General features: G+C 24.8%; 2 protein-coding genes across 13 annotated transcripts in view; one reads left to right on the forward strand and one right to left on the reverse strand.

The window, feature by feature from the left end:
- Window positions 1-388: 388 nt before the first annotated feature.
- LOC552468 (MATH and LRR domain-containing protein PFE0570w-like) lies at window positions 389-16,351 on the reverse strand. 4 transcript variants are annotated; one of them, XM_026443909.1, is made up of 9 exons: window positions 15,309-16,351; window positions 7,461-7,635; window positions 6,462-6,579; window positions 6,231-6,375; window positions 6,032-6,119; window positions 5,468-5,843; window positions 897-5,268; window positions 656-736; window positions 389-464 (listed from the first exon to the last, which is right to left on the reverse strand). In XM_026443909.1, the coding sequence occupies exons 2-7, from the start codon at window positions 7,619-7,621 to the stop codon at window positions 1,495-1,497; spliced, it is 4,662 nt and encodes a 1,553-aa protein (XP_026299694.1). In that variant the 5' UTR covers window positions 7,622-7,635; window positions 15,309-16,351; the 3' UTR covers window positions 389-464; window positions 656-736; window positions 897-1,494. The 4 variants fall into 4 exon arrangements, with proteins under 4 accessions (XP_026299694.1, XP_026299692.1, XP_026299693.1 ...); XM_026443907.1 differs by lacking the exon at window positions 15,309-16,351 and adding an exon at window positions 8,876-9,096; XM_026443908.1 differs by lacking the exon at window positions 15,309-16,351 and adding an exon at window positions 8,876-9,070 and having other exon boundaries at window positions 5,480-5,843.
- LOC100578739 (RYamide receptor) overlaps window positions 10,022-24,778 on the forward strand; it is a 108,429-nt gene continuing 93,672 nt past the window's right edge. For 2 of the 9 annotated variants that reach the window (XM_016914974.2, XM_016914968.2), the window contains exons 1-2: window positions 10,024-10,838; window positions 12,702-13,047. The gene's annotated coding sequence lies outside the window, so the exon portion shown is untranslated. Of the gene's footprint in view, window positions 10,839-12,701; window positions 13,048-24,778 lie in introns of all 9 variants that reach the window. The other 7 variants (XM_016914971.2, XM_016914975.2, XM_016914966.2 and 4 more) reach the window with 7 other exon arrangements.

Below are 24,778 nucleotides of genomic sequence, written 5' to 3' on the forward strand. Positions count from 1 at the left end.
ATTTATATTATAAATTTGGGTATTATATCGAATGATTTTTTTATGTGATAAAGCTCTATCATTTTGGTAAGTATATAAAATCTAAGTACATCTTTTTAATTTTATGTGATGTTTCCATTTTCAAACTGAAAATTTTGAATATATGTTAGTTTTTTGTAATTTCTATTTTATATAAATCAAAATATTAAATTTAATTCATAATTAAAAATGATGATATTATTTCATAATTAAAAATGATGACTAGCTATGCTACTTGCATTGTGATATCTAAGAATATATTTATAACAAATAATGTTGCTATATGTATTAAGAGGACAGATTAAAAGTTTAAAGGAAGTTAATATTTTATATTCTACTCTTGTATGATGGTACTATTAGTTCTATGTTATTTGGCAAATTTATTGACATCACATTTTGGAATTAAGCATTTCCTTGAAATTTTCCAGTATGAGGAAATAATTAATCTGAAATATAAAATGAAATATAAAAAATTTTTTAAATAAATTAAAAAAATAGAATAATTAAAATATATTATAGAATAAGAATAAGAATATTTAATTATAGAATAATTGAATATATTCAACATAATAAAACATATATAAATGTAACATATATACATACAATAATATTGATAACATTTCATTTTCAATCTTACCTATTAACATTTTTTTAGTAAATTATGTCATCAGCCTGGATTTCTTATTTCGCTGAATTTAAATAATCTTATGTCATTAAACTGAAAAATGTAAAATATTAGAAAAAAAATTATATATAAATACGAAATAATAAACTAAATCATATTTTGCTACATAAAATTGTATTATATCATTTATCTATTATTTTTATGTAGCATAATAATATATTTAAAATTATTTGTTAAGGATAAATTATCTCACCTTCCATATATAAGAGTTATAAAATTGAAACGTTTGCATAAAATTATTTTAAATTACTATATTACATTTATATAATTATGTACAAAAGTAGTTTTTTTATCTGAATATATAAAACATTTTAATTAGTCTATAAACGATGAAATTTTGCATTCTATACGATATCTATCATACTCAGTCTAATTAAAATTATTAAGATTCTATCGAAATTAATTAGTCATCAAAATCTGATAAAATGTAATATAATACTGCATAGCTTTATACAAAGCAAATTATAAACATTAAAGAATATCTTATCATTTTAGTACCAAATTGTCTATGTTCAACAAAATACAGGTACGATCTGCAAAATCTATACATCTTTCATATTGTTGCTTGAAACTCTTCGAAAAATTACGCTAATTTGTTAATCTTCGGGTGTTGTACTATGCCATTACTATCGCCAATATGCAAATATTTTCTCGAGATGATATATCTTCCCATTTATACAATATATACAAGTTTACGATGCCACAGTCTTATAAGATTAATGTTCACTCATTCATTTAAATTTCAGAAAAATTTCTTACGGTAACGAATTTTCATAATGAGGCGATATCGATCATCGACTAGTCTTTTTACGTTTGCGTTTTGACTCACCGGACGGATTCCATTCTGGATCAACATCGGTGTAAGAATAATTTACTTTAGGAACGTTTCGTTTTGAGCTTCTTGTTTGTCGTAGAGGCGACTGTGTTTTCTTTATCTTTTTGTACGTTCCTTCTTGTTCCATCGGTTCTATATCAAATTGCTTTAAAGATGCCACGTCTGACAGATTGATCTCTTTCCGTTGCGCGGATGTTTTAACTGTCCTCTGAAGACAAGATTCCTGACATATCGTATTATCAGTCTGATTATTTGTCGATCGAAATTGACATTCGATCTTTCTTGTATTTTCTTTTGCGAGATTCTGATGTGAATTGGCAACATGCATATCCTTATAATAATTTCTTCTTATCAAATTTGAACTACAATGATAGTCATTATGTGATTCTTCTTTTTTACCAACAGATACTTCGTATTCAGATTTAACGATTTGATCGGATCCTTTCCGCGTATTGTCCAATGCTTCTAAAGCAGCTATGGACATCATAGGCATAGCAGGATAATTGTCTACATTTTTTGCTTTTATCTGTACTTCACCATATGCCATTGCATGCGCTTTCAACCTTTTCTTCAAAGGTAATTTATTTTCTGCAGCTTTATTAAACATCCTTTCGGAATCACATTGTACTTCCAATTTTTCCAATGAATTATTTTGCAAAAGATTCTTCTCTATCTTACACAATAATTGATCGTCGTATAATTTTTCTATGACCTCATTCTTTGCTCTGTCATGCTCTTGGACGGCAGGGCTTTGTACTGAAGAGTGCGTTGACAAGAAATACGGACTACTTTCGATACAAGACACATGAGAATCCGATGCCGGGTGCATACATTGTCTGCAATGCGCAACGATATCATAAGTGCAATTTAAACAAGAGCAATGCGATCTTCCACACGGATTTCCCGATTTCGCATGCGAATAAAGGGAAGAAGTGGCATTAATTTGTAAATTACATGATACCGAAGTGCAATGTTTATGATATGGTACACACAATTCCGTGTTGTCAGCACAATTTCCATAAATCGCTGGTAAGGTCGTTGGATGAGTAGCGGGAATATGCAAGGGATGTTGACTATCAACTTCTCGTGGATGCGAGTGAATTCCACTGAATCCTGGAATTGCACAATTCGATGCCATGTGGTTGGAGATATTGAACTCTTGCTTGATATTTTGTCGAAAAGTAGAATTTGATTTCCTCTTGTCTATCGATTTGTTCATAACATTTATATCCTGATATATTTGTGAATTTATAGAGAGCATATCAGTTGACAACTTCGTGGAATATGTTTTCATATCTGAAAAATTATCTTCCCATTCTATTTTTATTCCTTTACCTCGCACTATGGAACACTTGTTCTCTTGATACGGAGTTAAATCCAAATTACACGATACATGATCTAAAGAAGATAGAGTTTCAAATTGTCCACAATCTTCAGTTTGAGATATCCAATTTTTTTCCTTTAATCTATTGTTCTCTTCATCGTTATTATGATCTTTAGAATTTTCGATTGCTTTGTTTATAATGTACAAATTGCTATTAGGAGATTTTTGCAGCAAAACTACAGTTTCTCCGTTTAGTATTACATTTGTATTTTCTTTCACAGTTTGCACATTATTTTCTATAGGAGCTAAATTATGTGTTAATGTATCTGTGTCATAATTTAGATTTGTTTCCGGTTGAAATATGACTTTACACAATTCGCTATCATTATTTCCATTATTTGTTTCATTAGATGTTACTTCTACGTGAAGTGCAACATCTAAGGCATCCTCGGGATAAATACCGACAATTCTATTGATAATTTCTGTGGATGGATTTTCGAGCAATTGAGAAACAGTGTTTGACGAATCATTTGTATCTGCCTCATCGTCAGTAATTTGATTATAACACGCATATCTCAAAGATGCGTAATCTTTTACTTTTATTTGATCACATTTTATATCAGATTCAGGCTTCAAATGGGGTATATGTTGCGAAACACTAGCCAACAACGATAAACCATCGATATTGTCTTGTAATTCTTGAGTGATGTATTTATTTTTGGCAACATTATTCACATTTTTTTCTTCTATTATTTTACTACATTCTTTTGTCTCTATTTCCGATGACACAGAAGATATTTCATTAGATTCACAAGAAATATCTTCCTTATTAGTATATTTTCCAAACTTACCATCGCACTTGTTCTCTATTATATCATCTATACATCTCTTAAAGTTTGTATCGATACAAGAATTTTTATTATTCTCAATATTTTCATTCGGGCACGTTGCATTATTTGTATTAGAAATATTTTTCTTATCCATAGAATAAGATTCGAAAATAGATTCTCTGATATTAGCAATGCTTGATTTATCTTCTTTTATATTCTTGTTTATTTCTTTACAAATTTCTAATTCTGTTCGCGGGCAGAATTCATTTTTTACTTTGTTTGTACATTTTGATGATTTCGATTCCATTTGTGATTCAGACTTTTCTTGCATTGTTGAAATTTTGACAAACACACATGATGACTCTTGCTTTTCCTTATAATTTACTAAACTTTTAACAGAAGATGCTTCAATGTTCTTTATTGTTTCAGTAGAAATCGTTTCAGTTTTATTATTTTGTGCCGTAATTAATTCTTCACATCTAACTTCAGAATTAAATATCTTATTAGAATAATCAGATTCAAGAATTGTTTTATTGAAACAAACATCTAATGTTTTATTATTCTGGATATTTTGATTACTTCTTTCTGTATTTTTCGATAATGTTATCTTATCGGTTATTTCATTATTAATTACATTGAAGTTAGAATGATTAGAATTAGCGGCATTATCTTTGGAATTATATGGAGTACATATTGTGATATTATTTACACCTGCGCATTCTGTTTCTAGATCACAGACTTTTTTAAAACTTTCAAGTTTTTCGCGTGTTTCAGGTTCTGAGAAATCATCTGTTTCTACCAGTCGCTTGATCACAGTTTGTTTATTAAATCTATCGTCTTTCTTTTCTTCATTTTGTATATTCGAATTATCTCTGTTACTTAAACAATTACTATTAACAATGCTATTTGAAACTTTTGATACTTGCTTTTTTAATGAGAGTATCTCAGTCAAAACTGCTTTATTGGTTATTGTAGATGTTTTAATTTGTGTTTTTTTAGTATTGACTTCTATATCGATTGATTTTGTTATGTTTTCTGTACAAGCTATCAATTTTTTATTATTTTCGCTATTTTTAACATCAATAACCATCTGGTTAGATTCTTGTTTTTTATTGAGATTTTCTGTGGCATCTACTAATTGAGATGGTTCTTCTAATTGATGACTTCGTGAAATACTACTTTTTTGCTTTTGTTTCTTCTGTGATGCTGTTATTATCTTCAAATCGATGTTCTTCTTTGCCTCTTCTAACCATGCTAATTTTCTTGATTTCCTTTTCTTTATACATTTTTCAAGCACTACATCGCTAGTTAAGTCAATAACTACAATCTCATTGGTCTTTTTACATTTTCTCCGCAAACGATTTTTGTTTGATTTCATTGTTTTAGAATTAACATGCTTTGTAGAAATATTATTCGAAAATGTACCTAAACATTTAAAACTAGTTTGTTTTTCCAAATTTAGAGATTTAAAAGTTTTTAGCAAAGAAATAGATTCATTTTGTTTATTTTTATTTGAAATAATTGAATTTATGTTATTATCTATATATTCTACATCTTCCTTAACGATATCTTCCGGCTGAGACATGTTCATAAACATAAATATTATTAATTTTATCGCAACAATACTATACTTATTAAATGGAACAAATTGCTATTAAAAAAAATTAATAAATACAAATAAATAAATATATATATACATACATACATATATACATATATATATATATATATATATATATATATATATATATATATATATATATATGAATACATACATATATAAATACCATTTTTGAATTAATTCTACTGGACGAATCAATGGGAGTTGCAGGTCCGTCCTGGTATACACTTCCATTGTTTTCTTTGCAATATTGTGTAAACATTACACAATGTTTCTTTATATCAAATTTTTGTTGTAGAAGAGATTTTGTAGAATTTGGTTGACTCTTTGGCACTTTTGGCAATACATCTTCTAATATACTTGATGAAAATGTTAATGGCAATGGCCCCAGAGATGCAATTGCTGCAGTTGTTATTTGATTTTTTACAGCTACATTTTCATTTATTTTTCTCCACAAACGATAAATAAAAAAGTAACGAATATACATTATATCTGATTCTGGATGTGTGGGAATACTTTTTATTATTTTCCTATAAAAAAAAAAAAAAAAAAAAAAAAAAAGATATTTGAATATAATATACTACATAGGAAAAAAATAAGTTTTTACGAATAATATAAAATTAATTTTATATTTTTTGATTAAAATTTATAGAGTGAAAATTAAATAAACAAATTAGAAATTTTAAATATTTGTTTTTTAGATTATATTTATACTTACGTCATAATTGGATCTAAAATATGATGATAACTGCGACACATAAATTGTATTTTCATCAATGTATCTAATAAATAATCCATGGAATGTTCTGAAAGAGATATATATAAATTTTTTAAAAATATTTTAAGAATATTATAAATTTCATTACTTCTGTATTGAAATTTATTTTAATAAACAATTTTTAAAAATATAATTATACCTAGATAAACATATAGACAGGAAGTAATCCTTGCACAAATTTTATCATGATCCTCTCTGCTTTTTCTAGATGCTTTTAATTCCATATCTATATAGAATGCTAATAAATCTGACATAATATTTAAATAACTGAATCTATCACAATCCTAAAAAATAAAATTTTTTTATATTTGTACAAATATAAAGATATAATATGAAAATACAAAGAAATAAAAATTAAAAAAGAGCTTACCTTAGAAAGTTCACGATAAATATATAAGAATAACATTAAAGAGTCACTAATAAAATCCTTTAATTTTCCAGCTCTCAAAGGCCTTGTGTAACACTCATTTACACTGACACTTATATTTCTGTAAAAAAATTAATTGCTGTGGCACTTTTTATTTCATGCAAATGATAAAATTTATAAATTTATAATATATTATCTATTTTTATCTCAAATATATTTATCTCAATATATTTAAATCTTTTTTTAATCTCAACTGTTTTAATATATAATAAATACATTTATTAATGCTTAAATTTATAATTCTATAATTCTATAATATAATTCTATAATAACATATTTTAATTATGTTATAAATTTTATGTATGTTTTATTAATTTATAACTACAAGATTTTTGAAATACAAAATTTAATATTAATTCTTTAAAATCATATAATTTAAAAAATACTTGATGTTTGTTTAAAATACAATAAAATATATAATAATTTAAAATAAAATAATTAGAATAAACATTAGTTCTATTTGTAAATAATAACATAAATAATAATTTATGTATATAATATAATTATATATATGTATATAATATAATTATATACATAAATTATATTATAACATATATTATTATTATTATTTATATTTAATAATATAATTATTAAAACAATATTAAAACAATATATCTATATAATTATTTCATAATTTAATAAAAATTATACTAATAATAAATTTAAAATTTTAATAATTACTTTTATTTTTATTAATTATTTATTTTTACTATATTTTTTCATTATAAATATTTTTAATAATTTCAATTTATTAGTGCAAAAAATATCAATCTAATTTTTATTCTTTAATTTTTATTTTAATTATATCTATACATATTATTATATAATAATATCTATATAAGATATCTATTTCTACTGATTTTTAAACCAGTTCCCAGAAAATATTTTACTGGTAAACTGAAAACAAACACTAATACACAAACTTATAATATAAATCATTACCTTAAATAAAATTTCATAAGTTCTTTTAAAGATGCCATACTTTTCTCTGTATGTATACATTTACACATTTTCCTAAATTCTAATATCCATGGAAATAATTCAATAATAGATAGTTTTGATTCATCATTGTTCAATTTTAGTTTTCCACTGTTTTTAATCATTTCCTTTTTGGTATCTGTATTGATAAATAAATATTTTAAAGAATTTTATCATAAATATTTTATAAAAATGTTTTATAAAATATTATAATAATAATAAATTAATTTCATTTCAAAGAAATAAACAAATAGTTTAAAAAAATTATTTTAATAATATTAAAAATTATGCAATTATATTTTATAATCTTTATAGTAATTTGTACAAAACATAATAATTAAATTATTCGAAAATATTTAATAATATATTAAAAAATATATTTTAATATAATTTTAATATATTTAACAATTGTATTATCTTTTTCAAATGAAACAAAATATTACTTTTTTCATAAAAAAATATAAAAATTAGTTTTTATGAAAAAATAATTCTAATTACTTTATAATTTAAATTGTTTAAACATTAATTTCACATATATTTGATTTAAAATTTTAAAATAATATTAATAAGTGTGTATCTAAACTCTTACATAACATAATAGTTGGAATCTACAGTTATATTTTATATTGTTTGGAATGAAATTTTTATATTTTTATAATTTATATGTAAAAAAAAATTATTTTTTTATCGATATTATGTATTCACTTATTGTACCACGAATTCACTAAACACTTTTAATTACACTATATATAGAATTTATGAAATAAAACGATTTAAAAAATTATTTTTGTTAATTATTTAATGTTTTTAAATAATACAATAAAATGATAACAATATCCGATGAAAAGTAGACAAAAAAAACAATCATTTTAAACACTTTTTATTATTTATTATTTATTATTTATTATAAAGTATTAATAAAAGTATTAATAAATTTTAAGATTTAGAAAATCTATTCAATTTTCATAAAAATATTTAACATAAATGTAAAATTTATACATAAGAATTATTTAAAAATATTTGTGAAAATAAGACTATTAGAAAATAACAAAATAAATTTAATCAAAAGTACGATACAAGAAAATAATTTAAAATAAATCTGATCAAAAAATAGTTGCTGTTAACACAGATGCATTGCTCACTTAACACAAGATTGACTTTTCACAGAAAACTTACAAAACTATCACTAAAGGATATAATATATTTGTTTAGAGATTTCATTTGAATTTCTATAAATTCAGTTCACATTTGTTAAATGACAGCGCTAATAAATGTAGGGATAAATCGATTGAATGCGTTGAGAAAGCTAGCGTGCTTCTGGCGATAAATATTTGTAAATGATTTGAAAAACACTTTTAATGATCCCGATAACCACGTACCTTGTATTAGAGCATTTTCGCTTTGTATGTTATTTATCCGCTCTTCCACAACACAATTCATTTTGTTGAGATTTCAATAACGTATTAATATTACGTATAAACGTTTTTGCCTACCGAAGCGTACCTCATATTAGAGATCGAACAAACTATCGCGACCACGTCTTTCCACATACTGCGCTCTCGGCAACGGCCATATTGACACTGGCATTTGGTATACCCACCACGAGAGCGCGTCCTCTACATCCCACTGTTACCAAGTTCTCATTTATTCTTATACACTTAAAAACATATTGAAAATGAGAATTACATTCCGTAGATGTTCTTTTTAATTTTACTAAATTTTTATTGCTACTATTCTATTCAAGTTTCTCAATAATATTATAAATTATTTTTGACATTGATAATTTTTGAATAATAAAATTTTGATATTTAATATTCTTTCGAGGATTAAAAACGACGAGGATTTAGATATTAGTGGCTGATTTGTCGGTCTTTCAGGTAACTCAACCAATGGAGACTCGTCAAATACGTAGCGTGCAAATCATGAACTGAAAATACTACCATCTCTATCCATAAAAGAATCCAATCAAAATTGAGCAATTAAGTAATTGCATCACATGGAAACTTGTAAATATACATATATATTATTATTCATATTATCCATTAAATATTTTTTAACAATATTTTTTATAAAATATTGCAGTTATAAAATAATAGAGATTAATTTTTATTCTAACAAAAATATAAGGAAAATATAATTTCTATATGATAATAATATAAAAATATATATGCAAAAGTATAAAAAATTAAAATTTTTAATTAAGTTTTTGAGAATAAATAATTTTTAATAAAGTTGTTTAGAAAAATATAAAAATAACACTATTTTATAATAAATTTATTGAAATATTAATATAAATATCATTTTAGTTTAAACAATTAGATACGTATAAAAGAAAGAGGAAAATGAGTTAATATAATTAAAAAGTTAAATAATTCAGTTATATTATTTTATAAATTATATAATAAGAAAAAAAAAACAAACTTTGTGCAATAAAAGGCATATATTTATTGTATCAATATTTAAAATTATCATCCTATTTTATTTATGTTACAAGTAATGTAATTCAATATACCTACATATTATGTTCCCACATTCATGTTTTTCGTAAAAAAAAAAAAAGTAAAAGTCATTAAGAAATAAAAATTAATTAATTCGAAATCTAACAGAAATTTCAATAGGTTAAAAATTGATTCAACACTGACATGCAAGAGCGCGTGCGCAATAACATTTGGAAAGCTCGGCTTGCTCTTTCGGTCCTTGTCGGCCGTAACCGCGATCCTCTGTTCCGACGGTGTCGCCTACCCCGAGCTCAGTGAGCCGATGTGTGAGCGCCGCGACGCCCAGAACAGCCTCAACGTTAAGCGTCGCCGACGTGGGTTTGACGAGAGGCCACGTTTTCTTTCTCGCCCTTGTCGTCGTCGTCATTGTTGTCGTCATTTTCGTCATTCGTTTTTTTAGTTATCTTTTTTCGATTAGCTATTGTGGTGGCGCACGCGGCTACACATCGCCGATCGGTTTGGTGCGCGACGAAAGGGAAACAGAGAGAAAGACAGAGACAGAAACGTGTACAATATATCTTCCTCTTTTTCTCTCTTCTCCTTTTATCGGTCTCTTTCTTTCTCTCAATTTTCTCCGCCCTGAGCATTTCTATCTTTCTCTATCTTGACAATTGTATTCATTCGCTCGACATCATCGTCTCTTGCTGTCATTGCTGTCTTTTTCATCGGTGGTTCACGTGTCTCGCGAATGCGTTGCAAAACGCATCTTCTCTCTGATCTCCACCGGCTTCTCGTTGTTTGAGGAACGTATGGCTACAAAAAGGAAAGGGGATGACCGCGACCGAGGACACGATCAACGATGAACCATCGACCACCAAGAAGAAAAATGACATAAATGTAAAGGGTACATAACATACATATTCGATCTATTCTAATCTCGTTCAATTTAATTCGCGGATCCTTCTGATATAAGAAAATCATTTATAGTCGATGCTTTTTTCACTCCTTCGTTCAAATATGTCGTTTCCTTTTCTTTTTTCTATATTTCGTTATTTATTTTTTGCTTTCTTTTTTAATTTCATTATTTTGAGTAAATTAAATATACATAAAAGAAAGATAGTTGGAGAAAATGATACTGTATTTTGAAAATAAGCGAAAAAAGGAAAATATGAGAAGTGAGAGCGAGAGAAAATGTGCTGTGGTTGAGTGGGCGGGTGAATTATGGAAAGAGGGTGAAAAGGAAGGGGATGAGACCAATGGTAGTATATATGTATACATATATATATATATGTATGTATGTACGTATGATATGTATGTATGTATGTATGTATGTATGTATATATATATACAGAATGGTTTGTATGGATGCATAGGTAAATAAAGATAGCGATATATTGCGACATGATGCTTCTCGAGGATTCCTTCAAATGATGTTGAAGGAGCAATTATAAGTTTTTAATTGCGTGACAATTAAATTTATTTGATGTTACATTAATCGAAATTGTTACATCTTGCGAAATTTTTTTAATTTCGCTGGTTGAACAATAAGTGTTTTAAGCGTAAACAAAAGATCGTTTAAAAAGCATTCAATGAATTATTACATTCAAGTCAAAACTTTTCTTTATATATTCATTATAATAGCATTACAGAAAACTATTATTTTTTTTTTGTTCATATTGCATTTTCAGCACGTATCGTCTGACCAACACAATGGTTAATAAGGATTTGATTCAGGTTTGACCTGTTGATTCTGCAGAAAACGCTTGTATTGTGCACGTTACCTGATGTTATAAATTAAAATATATATGCTATTATCGTAGCATAAAATGTCATAGTTTAAAATATTTAATTATCATATAAGGAAATAATTTATTGCAAATATTGTAATTATAATACTTTTTAACAATGTCATTTAAATTTATATTGAAATTCTTTTGAATAGAAATTTAAAATGTTCATGGTGACTTTTTTAGCGCAAAAGTTTACATAAAATCATAAAAAATTATTATGCAACGTTTGATAATTTCCATGTTATTATTCATGAAAATGCGCTTGCATTTTTTCAAATAAAATTTATATTTACACAATTATTAATCGGTATAAAATTAAACTCATTGAATTCATGAAAAGAAATTCACGCAGTTTCACATAACTTTGTAATATAATGTAATATATTAAATATAATATATATTAAATTTCCAAATAAATGTAATAATAAGTAGATATTATTTTTAAATTTAATATTTTATTTTATTATTTTTCTACTACTTATTAAAAAAGTAAAACTGATACAAATTTAAATGTTATATAATAATTCTGCAAAAATTTTAAAAGAGCTAATTCTACAAAGGTGAAAGTTATATAGAAACAAGAATGAATACTTACAAGCTTTAAATGAAACTATAGAAATATAATAAATAAAATTATAAAAACAATCATTAAAATAATTTTATATATTGATAATAATACATATACTTTTCATAATAATACAAAATATGATACAATAAAAAAATATATTGAAATATAAAAATATTGTACTGATATACATACTATGTATACACATGTACTAACATGTCGAAACTTTTAAAATATTGATCGTACTGTTCTGTGAAATAGAATATCTGACTACACGATCTTTTAATTAGTTTAAGTAGCGTCTATTCAATTAGTTCCAATAAGTTCAAGTTCGCATTAACAACACATTAATTATAATAAATATAAATTTATCTATCGAACAATGAAAAAGAACAGTTTTTGAATTTTTTAGGTTATCGTATTCTTTAGTCCATTAAAATATCTTCTGCTGCGTCGAATCGACAATAATGTAAAACTGCAGCCAAAAGTTACGATACTTTGTACGTGGGAGTGAAAATGCACGGCAAAGAACGCGCATACATCGTTCAATTTCTCATCGCTTATTTTCTACATCCATGCAAATATTCGCGGCAGTGAACCGGTTTGTGATAAACATTGCCACGAAGAAAATTTAAAATCATATTTTTGTGTGAATCGCATGTGTTGCCGCATAAACGGGACTAAAGCATAAACAATGAAAGTTTGATAAAATAAATTCGTGCATACAAGAGAATTGATTGCTGGACGACATCTATATGGTGAGTCCTATATGTATTGTTCTTCGTACACATATATGTTGTCCTTTTAGAGTTAGTCATTGTTTAGAAATTAAAATTTGTACACGTTAGTTGAGGAATCAATCGATGTTCGTACTTTTGTATTTATTCTAAAATCAATTTGTTAGAAAATAAATTATATGCATGTTTCGATGTTTTTTATGTTTTGTATACGTAAATGAAACAATATGGAGAATATGAACTATATAATAACATATATAATATTCTGAGAATAATATTTTGAACTATAATGCAACTTTAATTTCCCATAATGTGTTTTTGTGCATAGCTGCTATGATGTATAATTCATTTACTAAAACCAAAGATTTGCAAACGTATCTATGTAAATATATAATTATATAGAGTTCATTAAAAATTTAATAAAAAATTTGTAAATGATTTTTAATATGAATATTAGTAGTTGGTTCTAAAAAATATTCTATATCTCAAAATAATAGTTTATAAAAGAAAAATATGATATTATAATAATATTATATATATGATATTATAATTAATTTAATAAGTAAATTTTTTATATATCCAATTATAAAAATAAATATGAATTGGATAAAATCTTATTTATAAATAAGATAATATAATGTTTCGAGACTAAACGAGAAAAAAAGTATATATTCTTCTTTTATATCATTTATTATATCAACACTTTTTTTTAACAATATATAATAAATATATATTAATTGTTTTATAATTATTGAATTGTACATATTTTATGAATAAAATATCTTTGTAACATGTTAAAATAAACATTTTATTTAACATAAAAAAATTTTCAATAAAAAAAATACACAGTTTTTTGTAAGAGATAATTGTACTTTAGCGAAAAGCATTTTGTGTTTTCATATAATCTTTTTCTGAAATCAAGTTATCGTTAAATAACAAAAATATGATGATAAAAATTTATATAAAATTATTTATAACATTAGTTAAAAATTTAAAAAAACAAACAAATTTTTAGATATTTTTGGAACTTAAATTTTATATTATTTTTAAATTTTTGATTTTTAATTTAATATTTTTTTTTTTTTTGTATAATGCAATTTATATACTTATTAAGTATGACTCTATGAAAAAGATTTTTTTTATATTCTTAAATCGATTAAAAAGGGTCGAGTAAATGATATAGTATACTTCAACGCCTATCAATCTCTTTAATGTACGCTGTCACATCGTTGTAACAGGCGATAGATCAAAGGAATTGATACGTAATGTTCATTCAAGTAAGTGGTAGTCACACTTTGCGAGAATACAGTATGATTTTAAAATAATATTAAAATCAGCAGATGAAATTCAATTAAAACGAATATCGCAAGTCGAATAATATCATTCATAGTCAAATTTATAAGAAATTTCCTGTAAAAGAAGCCTTAAGTATTTTTTCATTTTTCTTTATATATTATATTAATTGATAGAAATATATTTAAGAAAAATTATTTAATAAGATATAGTATATCATTTTTCCCATTATTGAATATCATTATCAAAATTATCAGTTATTAAAATTATATATATATATGTAAAATAATAAAAATAATTAAATATTTAAATATATATAATAACGAATTTAAATATACATATATTAATATTTTATAAATTGTTTATTAAAAATACATTACTTTTAATAAAAGCAATTGAAATTTATTTAAAAATTTCTTTTTAAATTTTTATTTATTTATTTTATAGCATTGTATATTTATTTTGTGGAATCTTTTTATTTAAATAATTTAATGTAATTCTAAACCGATGAGATTTCATACGGGCCCGTTCATATCCCAGTATGTATAATGTTTCTGATCGTGTCACATCTCGTAAATCCTGCTTCTTTGTACTTTTTAAGTCAACCCGTATTCAAATGCCAAGTCGAGACATAAAAGACTATAGATATTTGAATCCCACATAAGCTATGTAAATGTATACACAGATTCTTTAATTTCACATTGCTTTTATGGTAAAACGATAAATATGCCACTCATGTATTTTTTATTTCTTTAGTTCATTGATTTATTTTAAATATATTAATAATATTAATATATTAATTAATATTCGGTAATAATTTTCATATAAATTTAAATATCATAAAAATATTGAAAATAAACACGTGCGATAAATATAGAGAGAATATAAATATTATATACTTTTCGAATATTCTTCTAATTAATTTGAAATAATAAAAGTGAAAATATATTAATCAAAATATTTCTATAAATTTCTGTTTATGTACTCACCATGTTTGAAATTCGCGCCATATAAATATATATCCGTACGTGGTTCATCACGAATGATCTAACCTTAAACACACACTTAACACGTTGACACGTTGTACATGCAATGCATACAATCGAATAAAATCGATGTTTGTTTCTGTTTATAATAGTTTTTTCCTCTAAATATTCTTCAATATCATTTGACTATTACCTATACCACATGCACATTACTTTTTTTGCTTTGTTTTACGTTTTTTTTTTTTTCATAAAATCACTTTCTTATTTATAATTAATTTGAACACATAGTTATAATGTTTTTTCTGTAAAATCCACATATATCTCAAAATGATTGTTATTGTTGTTTAAGTCACAGAAAGAAATATTCTTAAAGAGTTTTGCTAACTTGAAAGTTGTTTAAAGGAGATATAACAATCGTTGAATAATCATGATTTGTACTTATATATAGACGTTTTCATAACTATTATTTCTTTTGATTTATTATGAATGGAATAGAAATTGAATTTTGATCATTCATTAGAATTTAACTCTGTTTTAACCAATGATGATATTTCTTAAAAGAGGTTAGGTATCGATAAGAATGCAATTTTATAAAACGCATTACGACGTAACTCGAAAGAACAGTTGTGTGGTTTGTATGTAATTAAATTGTATGAAATCATAAAAGTTCGCACAATGTGGAATGAGTAAAAGTATTGAGCTCAAAAATATTGATCAATAAATTTATGCATATTGCACTTAATACAATTCATGTCATATACAAGTACACTATTTTAATAAAACTCGCTTTGCTATGCTAAGTTGCCCAGGGCCACTAAACCAAGGACTCAACATAAGAGCTCGTTTGCTGTTTTTGTCACAATCGAACTCGTTCACCAACCAAAATATACATGATGAGAATATCGGTTTAATCTTTTTAAACACACAGACAACGTTGAACTATTTCTTTCGCGAGAAATTAGTATTCGTCACTTCGTTATTCGTCTATTAGTTGCGAGATGCGATTGCTTTCAAAACAAACACAACATGAAGTTGATACGTCTTCATATATACTACGTCAGCGTTTCTCACGTTCATTTCAAATGATCAAAAGCTTAGTAAGTATGTAGTTTGTTATACATATACTATGTGACGATGCGTAAGAAAAGTGGAATGCTTCTCTGATTATAGTTATCTGTTTGTTCGTTATATTTTTTTTTCTTTGCGGATTTTTGTTCGTATTTACTGAAATCAATTTGATACAATGAATGAAATATTTCGTTACAAATTCATAGCATTCATATGCATATTATGTGAAGAATTAAATAAAGAATTATTTATAATAAAATTTTAATTTATACTTCCTAATTTAATTGACATAAATAAGCTTTAAATATTTTCTTTTTTTAATTTTATATTAATATTAAATAATAAGAATATTATAGTTAATATTATTAGAATATTAATTTTTATTTCTATAAGAAAATCTGAAATGTTTCGATTGAACTTTTCATTAATAATATAATAAGAATAATAAAAATTCACTAATAGTCAAATACTATTATATAATATTTGTACATTTATATATAATAATATTTTATATATTTATATATTTTTATATATTTTATATATTTTTAAATTAGTATATGTATATATGTTTTTGTAGACATAAATTCCTATAAACATAATTTTTATGATGTTTGTATGCACAAAAATGATGGAAATGAGCAAATGGGAACTTCATACTGCATTTTTATTTAATACATCAATACATTTAATACATTATGTTTAATACAAAGTAAAAATAAAAATATATATAAATATATATGTTTAAGCGAGTATTTTAAATTTATATTATTTAGATACTCATCAGATAAAAATTTACATGCAAAGTTTTTAAAATTCAATTTTAGAAATTTATATAAATTTAATATATTGCTTTATACACTCTTAAGATAAATATTTGTTTTCATATATGCAGTATATAGTTAAATGTCTATTTTAAGAAGAAAACAATTGTATGTCAACTCTGTTCATGATCTTTGAAACATTATTTAAATAATAACTATTTATTTTAAATTCAAAATTTATATTATGTAATATGAACATTATGCTTAATCGATATCCGATTTTCGATTATTTTTTTATACCATTTACTAATATTTATTTATCTGCGTTTAAGAAACATTGTTGTAATAGAAACTATTCAGAACTTTAAAATACTATTTAAGAAAGAAATGTAATTGACTATAAAAATTAAATATAGAAAATTACTATTTTTTAAATATTTTTAGAATAATTTAAGTGCAAAAGAAGTAAGGAAGTTGCACTGAATTTTTCCAATCAAGATCAATTAGTGATTTGTTGAAAATACACTTTTTTCTAAATTTTTATATAAAGATATTATTTGAAAAAAAAAAAAAGAATAAAATAAGCAGTGTATTTAATATATTATTTAATATTTTATGAATAATTTTCTTCGATAATATTGAACGAAACGATTTGAGTTTTTAATATATTTATCATATGTATAATGTATATACATTCATAATAAAAAATATAACAAAAGTTTTATTTGAATTTTCTTATTTATATGTGTTGAATTGTTATTATTTAAATAATAGTTAGTTAAGATCAAAAAATATTTACAAAATTCATTTGGTTAATTTAATTATATCATAATTATTATTTATCACATCTTTTTTAATTTTCTATGCTAATTTTTGCTTAAACAATAACATGTCTTAAAAATGTCTAAAGATATAATGTTTAAGAAATATTAAATTTTATATGAATTATGAAATTAGATAAAATTTTTTCTTAATAAAGAAAAAGTGTATATCTTTACTTAAAGATATTGTGTATAGTATTATAATGTATAATATTTAATTTTTTAAAAATCGATTGATCTGAAATAAGTCAAGATCCCGTTAAGATTGAAAATCTTGTCTGTGGGGCGTTCATGCGTTTCAGAACACGAAATGTCAGATTGCATTAAATTGCTTGTTATGCAGTTCGAGGAGATACAATCGAATTTCTCCTTTTATTGGTGAAGGTCGCCACGAAATTCGTGCCAAATTATAATACACGCTATTCTTTCATTGGTATAATATTGAGTCAATTAAAGGAATTGTTTTTGCTTGTTTTTTTCATGTAACAAAATTTCAGATTGCAGCTGCAAAAATTTCTTTTCTTTTTATATAAACCTGTTTGATATTGAAAAGTATCTTAATATCATTTAATAATTTAAAATATATTATAGTAACATGAAAGTACATTTTAAAATAATTCTTTAAAATAATTCTAAAACTCTTGTCAACAATACAATCAGGTTTTTATTTTTTCTTAAATTTTTTTTTTTTAAATTCGTGCATTTTATTTTAATTTACATAGAGAAAATTTGCTCCAGCATCAGTGTAGCATAAGAAGTGTAGTATAAGAATAGTAAGGTAATAAAGACATTTGGCCAAAGCCCAGAGACCCATATGTAATTCTTGTGTGTTGTAAACAACTACAACAAAATCCAGCAATCGTTTTACTTTACCAGATCTTTGCTAAATCTTATTTAATATAAATAATATATATAATATATATAAATAACATATTATAATCTCTACTCCATATATATATATATATATATATATATATATATATATATATATATATATATATATATATATATATATATATATATATATATATATAAATTATATTAAATTTATCTGGAAAATTAGAATTAGATTGATTAAAAAAAATAATGAAATGTAAAGAATATTGTTTGGAATACTCAGAAATTAAGCATGCCTGATGTATATTTGCTGTATTTCCCAATTCTATTTTTATTTTCTTCAAAGAATGTATAGTACATCCCCTAGAGTTAACACGTGTTGTGGAAACCAGATTTTTTCGACCTACTACTATTTAGTGGTTCTAGACAAAATAAAACTAAGTAGGAAAGAAAAATTTTGAAAAATTTCTTTTCGACGGTTTTCTCAAGAAAGTTTTCTTTATTAAATGGTGTTAGATTTAAATTGTTAAAAGGAAATAATAAATTAGAAATTATATTACAATTAATATAATATTTGATTTTTCCAAATTCAAATTTATGTTAATGAAATGAATTAATTTCTTATTTTGGTTTAGAAACAATTAATTGTTGTTAAAAAAAATTTTCTTTATAAATAAAAATAGATAAGAAAAATTAAATATTGTGCATTAAATTATTATCATCTATTATTACAATTAACTCTATTATATTAATATCATTCTAATATGCATGTGTATGCAAATTTAAAAGTTTAATTTTCTTAACAGATATTGCAAGCATTTGATATACACGTGTCACCTTATTGCATCTGTTATAATTCATTCCAACAGATGTTCCTGTATGAAAATGTAATAAAATCATACGTCACAATTTTTTTTGATCAATTTTTAATATTTAATATTTTAAAAAATTATTATTCTGATATTATTTTGTATTTTTTAATTAACTAAAAAAAAAAAAATTAATATCATCATTCTCAATAAGAAATATAAATTAGATAATTCTTATCTTTTCTATTTTTGTAATTTTAAGATTCCTTGCATAATTATAATTTATTTAAAAAAAAATGTATTTGAATAAATTACAATCCGTCGCTTTTCTGGTGTTTACCACAATTTTTTATCATTTCCATCTTTTATCTTTTCTTTCTTTTTTTTGGATCAGATTCTTTTTCGTTTTTTTTTCTTGTTCATATTCCAAACGCCTGTATCTTTTTATTTTTTTTTCTGTGTTCATTTTATCTCTCGATACTTCTTCTATTATTTTCTTCGTTATTTTCTTTCTATTTCTCTTATTTTTATAAAATGCATTTGGAAAGATAATTATAATTCATTTTTCTACGTTCGTGATTTTCTTTTTTTTAATATTTGTTTATTACAAGGAAGGAATAGAATTTAAGAAAAAATTTTTCTCTTTTTATTCCTAATTTTTTTATTTTTATTTTTTTTTTTTAAGCAATGACATCAATAATACATAACTGCTTAAATCTTGATCGTTAAAGAAAAAAGAATTGAATGAACGCGTTTTCAAATTCCCAAAAGAATTGCGATGCATTTTTTTTGTTTCGTCCAGTTTGTCCTTTAGCCACTCCCTATCGAGTAGACCCTTTTTGAACGTCACACCTGGTCTGTTTTTCACAAACTCAGAGATCCTCAAACCATATACTTCTTCCAAAAATTAAGTGAAATCAATAATTTTGATGAAACGAGCATTTATATCAAGATTTCGTTTCAATCATGAAATTTAAAATTTATTAAAATATAATAAAGAATATTCTTTTTATAAGATTATTTTAAAAAGATTTTACAGTGCCTTATAAATAATTTGTAATTATGTATAATCAATTCAAATTAGAGATTAACAACAAAATAAAATAATATAAATCCAAAATGGCGATTCAAATTAATATTGTTCACATTATGTTTGAAAAGAACTATGAGATGTTATAATATAATTATATGTATTTATGAGATATAATAACAAATAATAAATTTGAAATAATATCATTTGAAAACAAATAAATTTGAAGGTATTTATTTCTTCTCTTCGTTCACATTCATTGAAACGAAGAGGACAAAAAAATAATCTCGTAGCTTGGCACTTTTATCCGAATAGACATTTTTTTTTTATCCATGGCAATTCTTTTTTAGCCTCGATAATTCAAGGAAAGAATCTTACAAACGGATGAAATTTATTTCTTTCCTTTTTTTTCCCCTTTTTTTTCCCTATCTTATGAACGACAATATGAAAGGGGATATTTTTCTGCAACTAAGTTCTTTCATTTATCTTGTATCCAAGTTGAAATACTTTGAAGAGGAAAGCGATTGCTTGAGAAACTCTGTTCAGAACCATTGCCGGTTTTGGGAAGACTGTCGCCTGCACGCGTTCGTCTAAATTAGGCAGACCTCATAGTTAAGAATTAAAGGATCCAGCTAGAGAAGGTTTGGAAGAAAAGGTTTCCCTTTTCCTTTTTTTTCTTTAACGACAGCACGATATCTACGATAATATCGATGGGTTTTTGTTATTTTTAGAAAGAAGTTTTAAAAGTTTCAATACAATATTCCTTCTACTTACATTTTTATTTTATTTAAAAAAATAGTTTCTTTATGAATTACATGTATATTTACAAATTAATTGTTTAAAAGTATATTTTTTATTTAAAAATATTATTTTTATAATATTTGTAAGTACACACGTTTTCTTTACTCGATAATATAGATATATATATTACAAAAATGAATATATATTTATTTTACTAAAACAGAGAAAATTTTTTCTCAAATTCATAATTAATAATTTACAGATACAATATTAAATAGAAAATTTTAATTGTATATATATATACTCTCAACATATTATTTAAAAATTTCATTACTCTTTATATCTCTTTTTAGCATCGTCTAAATTTTAAAGATTCTCGACAATACCGATAGCCGATAAATATTCGAAAGGATCGATTTAATTTAAAAAGCTGAAAAAAAAATTCTTTGTGATTGGTGGTGCTCACTTAATTGGTATATAACGAACCGCATTTGTAGACAGAGGCGGAAATCACCGGCACGAATATTTGAATTTCAAAATATGTCGCCTGTATTGGCCGTGATTTGCAGCGGGTTCGCGCGAAAAATATTTCATCCGCGAGATCACGTATTCGTATTCACGGACGTGGAAAACACATCGATCGATGTTATTTATTATACCGGCTGCCCTCGCTTCAAGTCAAAATAGTGATCCGTGGAAAAAAGTGATTCGGGTATACACTCGAAATCCTGTAAATTTTTACAAGTTAGAAATTTCCTTTATATATATTCGGATCAATATCTCAATCCTAACCTTACTTTTGAAGATATTCGGACAAAGAAATTTCAATTTCAGTTTCAGGTAAAAATGAAAATGCTTTTTCCAAAATGGTTATTTTGTTTTGAATAGTTTTATATATTTAATTTTTCAAGATTGATAATTTTTTTTTATTTATACGATTCAATATTTCTTGTAGAAAATGCGACTTCCTGGACAATTATGTTATTTATAATTTATTTTCATTCGAAGGGATATTTTTATTTCGCTGAATAATATATTGAGCAATCGTGATATTAATATAACTGGGATTCGGTATTAACTATAGCATTATACGAAGGAAACGTTACTGTGAATGGAGCAATTTTTTTAATGAAATCTATTCTCAGCGAAACACTGGTCGGTAATGTTAAGAGAGGAGATCGTAAAAGTAAAGTACAGAATACTTGCGAAACAGACTTTGAATGACAATTGTCTTTCTTGCTTTTTATAAATTTATATATATATATTTTTTAATTTATTTATTAATTTAAGAGAATTTCAAAAGAACAATTTTGAACATCTATATTATTTTTCTTGTTTTAAAAACTAGAGATAATATTATTTTAGTATCTATCTTAACTGGAATTTAAAAGTCTATCGACAACACGTTATAAAAATCTCATTTCATCTCTTAAGTTAAAGTTTCCTTTCGTCTTAAGTTACATTAAATGATGTTATATTAAGAAGGATTAAAATTAGCTTGATAAATCTCTTTCAGTGAACCTCATTCTCTTTTTCAGTGAGAATTTACCCATCTATCTGTCTCTTTTGTTAAATAAATTTAATACGAAATTCGAAACAATGGTAATAATAACAAGAGACATCTTTTGCATTGAAGTCGGTTACAGAATAATCTTTCAAAGGTAATTAAAAAAAAAAAAACAAGATAATTATTTCAATATTTCTGTAATATCTTTAAAAAAATATCTCTTCCTATTTTTTTGCTCTTCGAGAAGATGAATTTAATATTCCATTCAGAGTCTTAAAAAATTCATTTTAAAGATCTGTTTTAGACAACTTGTAAAATCCTCTGCATCCTATTAAAAAATTAAAAAGAAATTATCCCTCTAAAACGAATATTCAATATTCAAATGAACCAAAATCTTATTAATGCCGGAAGTAATATTAAGCTCTATTTGCATGAGAAGTTAGACAATCGAGTAATCTGGTCAGTTTCACTGTCAAACCTTTCTCTGTAAAATGTCGTTGGACCCTTGACTAAATTTATGGGTCGACAACCAGCAACATCATCTCAAATTAGGAAACTCAGTCTACAGCCTGTGATCTCAACTGTCTTTTAACGATATACCATTGTAAGAAAATGTGTATACAGTTAGCAATAATCAATATTGTTGCATATTATTTTATGCAAAAGAAGAAACAAAAAAAAAAGAAAGAAAGAAAATATTTATAGACAACTTTATTAGAGAAACTTTTTCTGTAAATATTTTTTGTAGCCATTCATAATATATATATAATCTAATCTTTGAAAAATTGAAACACACGTGATAAGATTCATCTCATAAATTTCACAACAAATAATCCTATTTTTATATATTTCATTAAAATAAAATTTCTGTGAATTTTTATTCTACTCGAAAAATTAATAAAAAAATGTAATTGTGTTATCATTACATTGAATGGGATCATCACGAATGATCCTTGTATCGTATCATCAAGATGTCACCCAATTCTAAAAATGCGAATTTCGAGCTAAATCGAGGAGAAGTATTAATGCGATTCCATTCCTCCGTCATTAAAAAAAAAAAAAAAAAAACTCTCTTCCACGAGCACTTGGATGCTCGCCCATGTTCCATTAATGATGACAGCGTTATGGAGATCGTTTGTGGATGATCGAATAAAGAGCTAAGTTACGGGAGATATCGGAGAATTACTCAAACATCAGAGAAAAGTATAATTTCGAATATGGAATGCGGGTATTAAAACGGCCGTAGGAAAGTTTACGATGTGATTTGCGCGAGCAACTCTTTCAAAATTGCTAAAGTCGGCATGTAAAGTGATGGTGGATGGTTGGAAGTAAACGCCCTCGCATTCCGCTATAAACGATGCACCCTAAATGAAATTACCCGTTAAAAATTAGATCGTAGTCAAAAGGTCTCTTCTCCTGCGGCCGAAATTGTCCGACCGAAATTTCTACGTTGAAATTAGTGCGCTGCGAGTATACCGTACCGGCGTTCAGTGAATATATTGGTATGTACGTGTGTGTATATACGTAACATTTCAGTGGCATTTGGTAAGAAACGCGGTAACGGCGCAGTTTATTTCGGGCACATCATATACACGTGCGCGTGCGTGTATGCGCGTGGTAAACCGAGAATGTGTAAATAAGATTTTTGATGAAGAGAGATTTATACGTGGCTTACTCCTCTCCTGATATGAAAGGAGAGATAATACTGGGATGTAGAAATTTGAAAGAAAGCAATATTTTCAAGAAAGAAAAGTAAATATTTTTACATAGAAGATTCTACAGATATCGATTATCGAATAGGAATAGGATGATTTTTACATCACATACATCATATTTGTAAGCAACGTTGTAAAAATTTGTTATTAATATCTCTAGAAGATTAATGATAATAGACGAAAT

This window comes from Apis mellifera, linkage group LG11 (assembly GCF_003254395.2).
Source record: "Apis mellifera strain DH4 linkage group LG11, Amel_HAv3.1, whole genome shotgun sequence".
Classification (NCBI taxonomy): domain Eukaryota; kingdom Metazoa; phylum Arthropoda; class Insecta; order Hymenoptera; family Apidae; genus Apis; species Apis mellifera.

Excerpts from the sequence above, each read along its gene's own strand:
- LOC552468 (XM_026443907.1), bottom strand. The coding sequence starts at position 8,936 with ATGAATTGTGTTGTGGAAGAGCGGATAAATAACATACAAAGCGAAAAT. Across the intron at positions 7,636-8,875 it reads CGAAAATGCTCTAATACAAG|ATACCAAAAAGGAAATGATT; the intron begins GTACGTGGTTAT and ends TTATCAATACAG. Across the intron at positions 5,269-5,467 it reads CAAAAATGGTATTTATATAT|CCGGAAGATATCGTTAAGGA; the intron begins GTATGTATTCAT and ends AACATGTCTCAG.